The 12,690-nt window shown below is 41.5% G+C and overlaps 2 protein-coding genes across 44 annotated transcripts in view; both read left to right on the top strand.

The window, feature by feature from the left end:
* The first annotated feature begins 4,242 nt into the window (after positions 1 to 4,242).
* On the top strand, positions 4,243 to 7,083 carry LOC143341779 (glycosylated lysosomal membrane protein). 2 transcript variants are annotated; one of them, XM_076764984.1, is made up of 7 exons: positions 4,243 to 4,756; positions 5,209 to 5,247; positions 5,344 to 5,601; positions 5,695 to 5,898; positions 5,971 to 6,201; positions 6,284 to 6,576; positions 6,656 to 7,083. In XM_076764984.1, exons 1-7 carry the CDS (start codon positions 4,685 to 4,687, stop codon positions 6,825 to 6,827), a joined length of 1,269 nt encoding a protein of 422 aa, XP_076621099.1. In that variant the 5' UTR covers positions 4,243 to 4,684; the 3' UTR covers positions 6,828 to 7,083. The 2 variants fall into 2 exon arrangements, with proteins under 2 accessions (XP_076621099.1, XP_076621100.1); XM_076764985.1 differs by lacking the exon at positions 5,209 to 5,247 and having other exon boundaries at positions 4,252 to 4,756.
* Positions 7,084 to 8,691: 1,608 nt separating this feature from the next.
* Positions 8,692 to 12,690, top strand: part of Para (sodium voltage-gated channel paralytic) — a 65,135-nt gene continuing 61,136 nt past the window's right edge. For all 42 annotated transcript variants that reach the window (XR_013079678.1, XM_076764966.1, XM_076764965.1 and 39 more), the window contains exon 1: positions 8,692 to 10,034. The gene's annotated coding sequence lies outside the window, so the exon portion shown is untranslated. The remainder of the gene's footprint in view (positions 10,035 to 12,690) is intronic.

Here is a 12,690-nt window from a genome sequence, read left to right as displayed (position 1 = left end):
CCCGTTTTTCGCAATTTCCGGATTAGTCCACGTTTTCTAGATCGTATATATTTGTTAAAAATAATACACTCGATCCCTGCATAATATTACTTCGACAGTCTTCTTATTAGTCCTAGATATTTCTTGGTTGTAGAGTTCAATAGAGTTCAATTTTACTTTCTTTCGCTAGCGCGAAGAGAGTGCCTCGTGGCTGCCTATCGTTAAAGGAACTTCTACGGGGAGACAGTGTTGGAGGCTATGAACCCAAGGTCAGTGTCGGGGCTGAAGCCGACTGTACCAATCTCGCAATATAATGGCGATCTATGTACAATATGCGCGACCTTATCGGTACGTAACAAGGTACAAGGTATAATGGAGTGAATTTTCACAATAACCGTGCGTTATCTGGAACGAAACTCGATAACAAAAGATTCAACTGGATCTCTAACGTGAAATAGCTTAGGGAATCTTCGTACCACCGATCGTATGGACCGAGGACGAGTTACAATATGTCGATTTGGTAGTTTCTCGCGATGCATTATAAAAGCAACGACTCGTAAAACACTGATGGACTTGTAAACTATGCACGCACACTAAATGCAAATGTTACCAGAACATTCTCCGCCAACTGAAACCAGTTTTCTCTTCGCGTCTCCTTCGTACATCGTAGTACGGAGCGTATTTCGTCTTCATGCCTCTTTTCTTTTGTAATGTTCAAGGCCAGCAGATATATTTCCATCGCTTCCGAAGAGAATGACCATTGAAAAGTACAGTAATTGCGTTCTGCCGGTTGTAAATAATTCAGTTTCAATATCTCAAAGATATTACGAAGCAGACGTAGAAGCCTTTTAACCAAAAATGTCTAACGCTTTGATGCAAAGAAGTTGAGAAAACAAGGCATCTTTATCGGAACCCGCGAAACGCAGACAGGGCTAATATACTAATTTCAAAGATGCGCGTGTTAAGTCACGGATGATGATGAAGGCCTCTTAACATTAATTTACCCCGAGAGGAATGTCCAACTGCCTTTCAGCGAGGAATGCCGCGAGTTAGAACCCTTGAAGTCGAATCAGGTACGTTGGTCAGCAGGTCCGAGTAGAGACGCAGGAAAGAAACAGGTAGATAGGTAGGTGGGTAGGTAGGTAGGTAGGTAGGTTGGTAGGTAGGTAGGTAGGTTGGTAGGTGGTGCACCAGAGCAAGCGCTTTCGCGGGAGGCGAACAGTGGAGGCAAGTCGAGTCGAACCGGCAAGCCAGACGGATCATTTTGTGGAGGCTGAAACCCCCATGAAACCGGTTCCTCCTTGCGCGCGCTTCTCTTCTTCTCTTTCGTTGTTTTTTCCTGCGACGTAGTCGCCGTGTAACCATCGGCTGGTACTACTGCGATGCATACTCGTCTGTTACATGGTTATAGGTACAGGCAACCAGTCGAAATATATGGTATAAGCGAAGGACGCGCGCCATTATTTCAATATCGCCAATGTTTCTGATGTTTTTACACAATTTTGATGGCAACGTATCGTCGGAACGATGTACATACTGCCGCGAACAGTCGGGATTCGCGTACTTACAATGGACCAACATTCTGTAGGAACACTGCTATTTTGAAAGAAGTGCTAGGAAGTAATAGGACTAATAAGAAGTATGATCGAATTTAATCAAGGTTAAAAGTAGCCATGATTATAACATGATTATTACTACATACGATTATGAAACAGCGAACTATTTTATAGAAAACATGTAACTTTTCTTGCCGCGACCGCGTTACTTGATCACGTCTGTAATTGCTTGTGATTTCTACAGGACAGAATATAGGACCGGACGAACTGGATGCGGCTAGTAACCATAGATGGCAGTCCGATGGTTTAGAACTGTCCGGTCGCCGAGGGATCGTGAACAAGATACGTTTCCCAGCGCTTGTTCGCACGCTCCAAACTTTCGAAGTATAGTAGCAACACCATACCCAGAGTTCGACAAATTTTAATTCACGCTCGTTCTCTGTTTCTTTTAATCCGACATCCAGATGAAGTCACGTGGGTCGAAGGTCTCCTCAACTAGAACTCGAGACATCGTAGCAACTATTTGGAAGAATGTGGTTTTGGGAAAATTGCGTAAAAACGTGTCGATGATCGTTCGAAATTGGGGATTTCCCAGTCGCATAATTCGAGAAGCAAACTGATCTGTTCCGAATAAAATCGTTGGTTTCGGGCTAACCGGCTCGATAAACGCGACGACGGCAGCGTCATCAAGCTTCTCGGCGACCGGCCGATTGAACGCGGGCCGCGATCGTGCCGATTCTTCTGATTGGCCGAGAGACCCGGCGTTACTCACGGCGCAAGAAGACTCTTTGTCTGTTTTTCGTCCGGCCGGGCAGCCGGCAACCGGCGGAGCGCAAGTTATACGTGCAGTCGGAGGTCCTTCAGCCGTCGCGTCGGCAGCAATTATTACGCTCGCTTTCGAATTCGATCTCGACCCGTTTCGTATCCGTCGTGATCCTATTCACCAGAGCTTCCCTGTCGTATCGTAACACGCGGCGACCCACGGAAGAGAACCACGGACCGTGCCGGCGAACAGATCGGTGGTGTGCTTTTAAAAAGTTTTCCAGGCGAATACAGCGAGGATACTGAAGTAACGACAGTGGCAATCCGATAGAAGGTAAGCCTCCTTTCCCCCTGAAACTATCACGCAATGAAAGTTATTGAAAAATGGTGGAGATTCCTTACCAAAATTTGTATAACAAGCTAGCATAAATTGTTCGTTTAAAGATTATTAATGGTATTCATGATTTGAGAGACGTCCGGCTATTTGCGGAATTTAATCATTATTTTATAATCTTTTCCAAAACTACTGATCACTATATCTAAATTCCATTCAAGGCGATCTTTCTAGTATAGTTTCATCTTTCGATTTCGTGACTCAACGATTATAGAATATCGAGACGAAAAAATTAAATCACGGTTTGGTTTTCTTTGTGAACGAAGCTCGAGAATCGGTATTTTCATTACTTTATTTGTAATTCCTATCCTTACCTTTTCGAGAGAGCAGAACGCGTAAAAGAATACGGAGGAGATAAAACCAGTTTTAGACTGAGCTACCCGGTACGTAGGACTGTTGTATTCTCCCGCGGATCCCGACTTCCTCCGACGACCTTCAGCACGGTATCGTTAAATCGTTGAAGAGCATTGGCCGCGACTGCTTCGGGCGATGCGAGGAAACTTGTCAGAAAAGTTGTATTTCACTAGTTAGCTAAAAAAAGTAAAAGAAATAATGTTATTATCGTTACGTAAAAATGCATACTCGATGTATTTCGTTGTGAAATTTTTGATCGAACTTATGAATGTTCGATGTGCAAAAACGTACGGATGGAGGAACCGAGTGAGAACCCGAAGAAACGAAGTTCCTTGAAACGCTAGACGTATGTACGAACATTTGTACACACGTATGCATGTATGTGCTTCAGGCGCGGACACTGCTTCGGTCAAGGTCGTAGTCTGCAAGTTAATGCTCTTTTTACACGTTCTCTTTCCCCGGCTGTATACGGTGTCTCAAAAGAATACAATTAACGTGCGCCTATGGCAAACAGTTTAAAATAATTATTACAAATAATATGTAACACAGTGATCGGTTTTACAATAACGCGAATTGAATAAAATATTTTTTTTTTAGCACGATATGCAAGCCAATATTACTTTGCTCATTGTGGATTTCATTTGGAAGTACGTATAATCGGTATTACAACATTTATTATCTTTTACCGATGATACTCGTTGTAATGTTTATATCATTTTTAATAATAAATTCTCAAAATGAAATACTGTGCCGAGGATTGGTAACTCCACCACCGTTGGCGGAATTCAATGGCCAATGGGGTACGAGTTTCCTTCCCTCGACGCGAAATGCAGCTGTAATATAAAGGCACGAATTATGCGAATTGAGTTAACAACAGCCTAACATTTCACTGGAAACGTTAATACTAAAATTTAGGTGCGTTGTAAACGTGTAAGTACTTCAGTAAGTATATCAATCCTTTGTTTCATAGATTTTGAATGTAGCGTCATCTACGTGCAAGCAAAGACGTTCATGACTCTGCCTTATCCTACGATATAATTTTACCATATTCACTTTTGTAAGTATGTAAATCATTGGAACATATTCGTACAGGCACGTGCTTGTACAGTGTGTTTTATCATTAGTGGACATAATTTACTTGATTTGATCCTGAGTCATAGCGTGAGTAATCGTGCGTCTTTGTGTTTTGTCTTCGCAGGAAACTGTTTTCAAAAAATCAAGTATAAGTTTGCAAACAGTAATACTTGTTTATTAGAAGTATAAGTTTCGTGGAATCAGTTAGGCTCAGGTTACGCCAAATAACTACAAAAACAAGATCAGACAATACAAGAGATTTGTAATTTGTTTAGTAAAATTTATCTAGTAGACCGATATACTTTCAATTAGTACTATAATATTAACTACGTTTCGATTTGGACAGATTTAAGAAAATTGGTGTTACCGAACGATTTGCAAAAATCCTGTTATAATTTTCTGCGAACGAATTCAAGAGGCGTCGCCACGGTCGCCATAACGTAGATCCATTTTGATACCAACGGCCGCGTCAAGCGCGTCTGTCCCGAATCAGTAGCAATCAGTAGCGTCACAAGTTACGGTGTGTTGTCAGTGAATGTTTTGATGTGTCATAACGTCACACAAAATGAATAATATTTTTATGTTATTGTTATTCTTTACTACACTAATAGATTTTGGATATTGCACGCAAAGATCTGTAAGTGATAATACGTTATTATTACGACCGTAACCGCAACAATGCACTTTTATTAGTTCAGTTATATGGATCAATGTTCTTTCAAATGAAAAACAAAGATCGCGCGTATATGATTCATCGTTCAATTGTTGTCTCGAGTTCAGAGTCTGTTTACATTGTACAGTCGTATCTTTAATTAATTGTTGAATAACAATTTGATAGCGATTGGGAGCACTTGCTTAATGAGGAACACGAGAGCCCATAACCCATTTATTAATTACCGTGAGAACTCTAATCGTGCAATTCGTAATGATATAATGTACCGATATTTAAGAGCAAATTAATCATGGAATTATCAGTTAATGTTTATTACGTGAAAATATCGAAATGTCGTTATTAGAGTAGTATGTTGTCATAATTCATGAAATAAGTTTAATTTATGATCGAATATATAATACAAGTGTTATACACAGTGTCATTCGACAATTTTCGTACGAATTTTTTATAGTATGGTAATTATAATTTAAAATTATAATTATACACTATTTAAATAGCGTTGTAAACAATATGTTACATTTTTTTATATAAAAGAATTTGCCTGGCACTAGTTACGATCATGGCTGAATCCTGACTGTGGCACATTATGTAAAAAGAGAAATTTGACAACACTTTATCTAAGAGCAGACGGTCCTAATGACACTTTGCATTATTTATGGGATTTTGGTGGTAATCCGTCCATATTATTAGCGCTTACTCCACCTTCAGCTTCCATCAATATTACTTGGGAAGATTTTATTGAAAAGAAGAAGAATTCGATACTGTTTTCAGAGAAACCTATTTATACTTTTGGAATAGTTATAAATAAGGTAAGTTGATGTCTAGAATCACTGTATATTAAACCTTTCTTTGTATTGATAGACTATATTCTATAAATTAACAAAAATTGATTTAATTTCTAGATTATAGAATTTAATGATTTAAATGACACAGGATTGGTAGATATTACTAATATTGTAAATACAAACATTTTGCACCCAATGTTTTTCCAATGGAAGCTTAAGGCTTTATTAACTAACAACGAATTTATTACCTTGGATATGGAAGGCAGCTATTACAATGATGCCAGTACAAATATCAGCCGACATGGAACTTTAAAGCTTTCGGTAAAGTATTGTACTTTCTAAATTAGTAATGTATTTAATTTCAATGTACTCTAATTTAAATTTATTTTTCAGTTGAAAGGATTTTGTTCCCTCGATCATTCAGAAGTAATGCCTCATATGTTGCATTCAGAGAACTCCACTCAGGTTGATATTATTCTTGATAATCTACAAACCAATAAAAGCTTTTCCAACAGTAGATTTGCTATCGAGTTACTTGTAGTAGGTGAGGGAAATCCTGATATACCTATGTTTGTTAACCCCAAAAAAAGTTTAGATGATGAACATACTCCCGGTATATTTGAGGTAATATTTATATAATCGCTGTTATTGGCAAGGGAAAATAAATTAAAACTATCTAATGTTATGAAATTATTTTTGATTTTAGGTCGTTGAAGTTAGAACACCACCTTATAGGAGTATGAATGATTTCCTGACAGAGGGGGCTTATTTACAATGGATACCAGTCTCTTATACCTCTGTATCGCGTACTGTAACAAATTCTACAGAAACAATGCAGTATCCACCATGGAAAGTAGCTAATCATACAGTTGCTATTCAGAATTCTATGTTATATTGTTATTACGGAGATAAGGTTAACGATCTGCTTATGCAAAGAATCATTGTATCGTTAGGAACAAAAGGGGATGGTTTTTATAAGAAAACTTACTATTCTACATGGTAATTTGAGGTTTAATTTCGATTCTATTCGTTTTATGGCATGGTAGAACAAATCAAGTAACGTTGATATATTTTTCAGGACATTTTTAGTTGGTTATGGTACACCACCCAATGAAAAATTCTCTTACTTGGTGATTATGATTATTTCAATCGGTCTTGGCCTTCCGCTGCTCATTCTAGCAGCAACTGGTTTATACATGTGTATTCGAAAGTTACCCAATAGAAGCAGCAATACTTATTTAAGTCAATGAGAGAGCTTGTAGTTTCTATAAAAAATTGTGGCTATTGGGTGTTTGCTAAGCGTACGAGCACATTTAGTTGCATTTACGATACCACCATTAAACTATACAAAGAGATTTTCCTATATTTATATATAGCACTATATTTTTTACACAAATTTTCAAGTCGGTTCGCATGTCGACTTGAAGTAAATATTAATGCAACGCATAAAGACTATTCTGTACAAATTTATACACGGTTCATTAATAAATTAAAAATGACAAATTGCGTGGCGTGTTTTGTCATTTCGGATTTTAAATCCCTCGATTCGAGCGCGAACGACGCGACGAATGAATAAAATAAATAAAAAAAAAGATCTCGTCAAACTTATTTCCACCGAAGGGTAGAAAGTCGCGCGCCGCTACAATGGCGTTGGTAGCGGGATGACAGTAAGATCGCAGCACAATCGTTGTCCGGATAGTTCCTCGAAAAGAAATCCGCACGGGGCGAGCTCGTAGAAGCTGTCGGTCGTCCCGAAACGACAGGCGAATGTTTTCAGGTACAGATAGTAAGGATGGCGCGGTGTGGTACCGTGTTTCTCGCTATCACGGGGGTGGCGGGCGAGGTGCTGTCAGTGGAGGAGTACATTTTCATTGATCCGTTCGTGGCACGGAAGTCCGGGGCGTGCGAATTTACGAATCCTAACCGCGATATCGACCTCGTACCATTTATGATTGAACCGAATGACGAAGCAGAATACATTTTGTGCGAGTCGCTCATAAAACGGACTATCGGTGCACGAGTACGATCGAGAAAAATTGGTAAAAAATCGGGGAACGAATTTGATCCAATGTCGAGACACGCGTACAGTAATTCCTCGGTCGAAGATGGATTTTTAACACGGTATTAAAGAAACTGAATCATTCCATCCACTGTTTATGTTTCTTTAGCTTGAGCGACCACGGCATCTGTGGAATTAAGAACCCGCTCTGCGAGCTTCGAAACGATGCCAACACGCATGAAGAACCCCCCTTCCCCTTTGACGAAGGAAAACTATTGGGGTCCTACAGTATAAATGTATTTACTTTTTATTCGGTTTCATATTTTCTATGTTGTTTACCAAATTATTGCATACAAGTAGTGGAAAGTTTTTTGAAATTTCTAGAATTACAAAAGAATCTTGTCAAAATTTATCTCTTATTGGTTTTCACAGAAGTAGAGTGAAAAACTTGCGGGCCCCTCACACGTTGACATGGTGGTCACTGGTGACCGGCGCCTCAAATTAACTTAAAGTAAATGATCCTTGATACTTCTATTTGTCACGTTATAATATGAGGAATGGTCGAGTATAAGACAGGGAAAGATTGGCGTGTCTGTCAACGCGTTAACACCTTCACGGACCCTGAATTCGAGACACGATTTTACGTCCCATTCATTCCTCTTCGAGCGACCCGTTTGAATCCATCTGCCAGAAAGAAATTCTCTACTCACCCTTGGTCAGGGGAGTATGATATATAAATATATATGTAAAAATTGCACGTTCTAGAACATAGTTAAAAAAGTTACGATTTTTATGATTTCAGCCCTTCGCATATAAAATGAAGAACAAAATTGAAGAAATGCCCACACTTCGAAGTTTACTTACCGATTCTTAGATACTATCACTTTCCCGAAGGCGATATTAAATCGATTTTACTATCGAAGAGGCCCACCAAATTCGGTGCGAATTGATCGAGTAGAAAAGTAGTTGATGAAAAGTTGGAAATAATTAGAATGGACGATTTAGGGTAGAATAGGGCCGGTTGAGGGAAGCCGACGATCCCGATTTTCGATCTTTAAGCGAGGAACTACTGTACCGCGATCGTGATTGGGCGAGTACGGATTTGTAGTTGCGACAGTCTCTCGCGCGCAGTAGTCGACTCCTGTGGGTGGTCAGACAGGGGGCGATTCGCGTAGAGGGTTGCGAACGGTGCGGGTTATAGTGGGGCGCCTCGAAACTAGTTCCAGTTGAGTCCGCTGCGCGAGATTGGCGCGTGGCGGTGCAATAACGCCCGCGTCGGGTTTGTCTGATCGCGACAGTCCTCGAGAGTACCTTTTCCGGCAGCAAAAAGTGCGCCAGGACACGCACAGTGGTCGCAGAACAGTGGAGTCAGACTCGGTGAACGAAGTGACCGAAATCGTGGGGCGAGGAGAGTAGTTTGGACACGAGTAAAGGAGGCAGCGCGTACAAGAAAACGTCGAGAGACGAGGTAGAGTGCTAGTGGCCACCGAGTGAGAGGGTAAAGGGGGGTGAAAAAGAGTGAGAAAGTGCTAGGTGGGAGACAGTGAGAGAAACATAACGAACGGGGCAGCGAAGAGGGAGAGAAGTAAGAGAAGGTAGGGGGCGAAGACAGAGGGGAACCGGAGCGTTAGAGAACGCGCGCGCGCGCGCCTATGTGCCAGGGGGAAACGAGAGACAAAGGAAGTGGTGGAAAGGACCCGGACGGCGAGGAAAGTTAAGGGCAAGAAGAACGGCAGGAAGGCAGGAAAGACGAGGGAAGGTTCGTAGCCAGAGAAAGCCAGCAATACGGGGGTGACAGCGGCACGAGAGGTAGAACGCGTCGGGTCTGTCCCCCAGAAAGGGACCGTCGCGCGCAACGCGATCAATTTTCGTTGCGACGCGGGCGGCAGAGACTGGAGGAAAGGAAGAAATGACGACTGCGGCGAGATACCGATAACCGGCCAGATAATGTTGTCGCAGAGCAAGTTTTACGCTCTCTTTATCCACTACACGTTTGTGTAGCGCGACACGGGGCGGGTCCTTGCCGCTGCGGTGAAGAACAGAGAAGTGGGAAGAGGAGGTGGAGGCGCGTGAAGAACAAAGGACAAGAAGAAGAAGAAGAAGAAGAAGAAGGGAGGGAACGAAGAAAGAGTTTGCTGGCGGGGAATCTCGGATAGACCAAAGGCGCCCGAGGATTGCTGGTCGAAGAAAGAAAATAAAAGAGAACAGAGAGGGGGACAGAGAGAGAGAAAGAGACAGGGAAGTTTTGTCGTGGTACGGTGTTTTAAAAAAAAAGTTTACAGTGTCGTTGCTTGGTAGTGTGCTACTCTCGCCGAAGCTGAACAAGCAAGGCCCGCGGAGGTATCTCAGAACCCGCCCCTCCTCGACGTCGCAGTGCCTCTTCTCCATATCGCTACGTCGTACTTCTTTTTCGTTCAAGCCGCGACTATTCCATGCCACCCGGAGAAACTCCTCGACCGTAAGTGCCAACCTTTATACACGTATACGTGAGATCAGCTGGATCCCCCTCCACCCCCCTCCCCTCCTCGCGTAATAATTAAACGAGTTTACCCGCGAGTGAAGCGATTCGACCATAAACACCGTGCCTCATCGCGGACGTATCGGTTGATTTCACTATTTTCGGACCGCGTGTGCTAACCACCGAGAGGCGCTAATGGCGCTTCCCTTGCGGTTCGTGTCGTTTCATAATCGTATCGTACGGTCGGAGTTTCCGTCGCGAACGGAAATCCATCGTACGTATCGTCGACGATTACGCGACAGCCCCTTGATAATCAATTACCGTGACCAGTAACGTTCCGTTTCGATTAGTCGAGAGGATAAGTACGAATCGAATCGTAAGGTGACACACACACACACACACACGCACACACATACAGGTGACATATATCTACTTATAGCGTGACGCGCGACTGCTGTTCCATTCTCGATATATCGATCGATACCGCCTCGGTCAGGGATCAGTCAGGGGTTCACTCGCGACGACGATAAGCGCTTGCTCTTCTTCTTTGCTCGACTCTTCTCGAGATTGGTCGCACGTGAAATAGGTTTCGGCCTGGTCCGTTGTGTTGGTAGACGAAGGTCGTGTGTTCCCGAGCGCTCGTGACAGTACGTTTATATCGTGTTCCTCCGTATGCCCGCTTGTATTCTTGTGTCTCGTGATGACCTTCCTCCGCGCGAAAATTGCCGGTCAATACGACGTGCACGATCCGCTTAGGAGTCGTGCGATGGTATCGATCACCGGACTCGTGCACGACGACTTTCGCAGGGACTTTCCTTACGCGAGGAAACGCGTGAACCGTGTCCACCGATTCGAGATATCGAACGGTCGATTCGCGATCGGCGATCGTCGGATCGATCGAACCCCGTCTCGCTCGGAGACACGTCTTGTAGGTTAACTCGCGGTAGTAGTACCTTGAGCCTTCATAGATAAAAATAAACGCGTCTAGTCTGCAGTTAAATAAAAAAATCATTCGAAACGATGCAACCTTTGGTATGTCATAAAAAAAAAAATACTCGAGACAATCGAGTTGGTTTTGACAACTGGTTTAACGATTTATCGAAAAATGTTTTAACGTGTGCTAGAGGGTTAACGTTTTTCTTGAAGTTTAAGGTTTCGAAAGTGCGTCTTTAATCGACGAAAATATAGAACTTTAAAGGAAACATCCAGTTTTCTAACTGTTTTTCGTTTCCAATTGTACTTTATAAATAGTTTCAGTCGAATGTATCGCGTACTTAATAATTTTATATTTAGATAGCATTCGCAATGCAATGCGTTAATATAAACATTTGTACGCATCGAACACGCGAAATGTTTGAAGTAGTTTTTGCGATCACGCCTGCATAGTTAGTAAATTAAAATTTGTCGGTTGCATTTTGTTTCGATATTGCGAATGCTTGATCGTAAATCGCATGCGATTAAAGACAGTATCCTTCTTAGAACGCTATATTTGCAACGCTTAAAGTTCGATAAAGTATTTTCCTTAATAAATAAAAGATCGATACTATAGCCGTGAAATGTCAAAGGTCGTATCAAAGCTACATTGTCTGTGCTAAAAGGAAGCGTATTTTCCCGTCCATTCGGTACGAGAAAAGCGTGACGTCAATCTCGATTCCTTCGACTCGGTTTAAACATTCCTGTTGCTAGTACCTGATACATATAACATTCAATTCAGTAAAATAATGCTTCCAAGGGTCACTTGTTGGCGTTTCGCGTGCAACATGTTTCCTGATCATACAATTTTCATATATATTCATGAATGCCATACTTAATAGATGTCTAGTTGCTTCCTCGAATTGTTCAATCCCCTATAAATAGCAATACACGCACGGGGCTCGAAATTTTCCAGGATTACTATTTTAGGACTCGTCCACAATTTTCCATCGTGGAACTTGCAATATTCAGAATTATACACTCCGAACTTTAGAAATTGTGATTTTACAAATTGATAGTTAATGCTTTTCTAAACTCTATTTATTCGAAATTTTTATTTCCCAAGATGGCTTAAAATTCGAAGTTTCGAACGATCGTAATTTTTTAGAATTACAATTTTAAGATATCCTCGTAATTTTAGAAATTACCATACTCAAAAATTTGCAGTTTTAGAACTCGTAATTCCAAGAATTGTAATTTCAGAATTAAGGGTTGTCGAGAGTGGTGAAAGTTAGAGATTGATTTTGCAGAGTTCGTAGATTTTAAGGGTGTTTGGGGAGGTAACCAAATCTTTCTGATACGCCATGATAACGGGTGTCACAAAAAAAAAAGAAACGCGCGCGCATCGGAGATGGCGAGGGTGAAAGAAGGAGGGAGATTTTGCAGGGCAAACGATGAGCGATCAAACGCAACAGGTGCGATATGCTTCGCACGACGTTCTGAGCACAAATGCACCGAAAGGAGTATGCGTGTACAGAGTCTCGATGTTAGTGTATTTTAATGGAACTCCGCTATCTGTGACCTATTATTATCCCGGTAGATAATTAACAATCAAAAGAAAAAATGTTGATTTCGGTCGGTATACTTGGAAGTGACTCAATAATTTTATTTACGCAATTATTGGTCAAACGTTACTACAAAGTGACAATTAACGAAGTTTTTTAAATTCGTTCGAAGCAATTCT

The sequence above is a fragment of the Colletes latitarsis genome, chromosome 5, assembly GCF_051014445.1.
Source record: "Colletes latitarsis isolate SP2378_abdomen chromosome 5, iyColLati1, whole genome shotgun sequence".
NCBI classification, from domain to species: domain Eukaryota; kingdom Metazoa; phylum Arthropoda; class Insecta; order Hymenoptera; family Colletidae; genus Colletes; species Colletes latitarsis.
Note: the sequence above shows the minus strand (reverse complement) of the source record. Positions and strands in the feature narration are given on the sequence as shown.

What these genes read in the sequence shown, in the direction of transcription:
- LOC143341779 (XM_076764984.1), top strand. Translation starts at nt 4,685, where the DNA reads ATGAATAATATTTTTATGTTATTGTTATTCTTTACTACACTAATAGAT. An exon ending in ATACTCCCGGTATATTTGAG is followed by an intron (nt 6,202 to 6,283) that starts GTAATATTTATA and finishes TTTTGATTTTAG; the next exon opens with GTCGTTGAAGTTAGAACACC. An exon ending in AAAACTTACTATTCTACATG is followed by an intron (nt 6,577 to 6,655) that starts GTAATTTGAGGT and finishes TATATTTTTCAG; the next exon opens with GACATTTTTAGTTGGTTATG.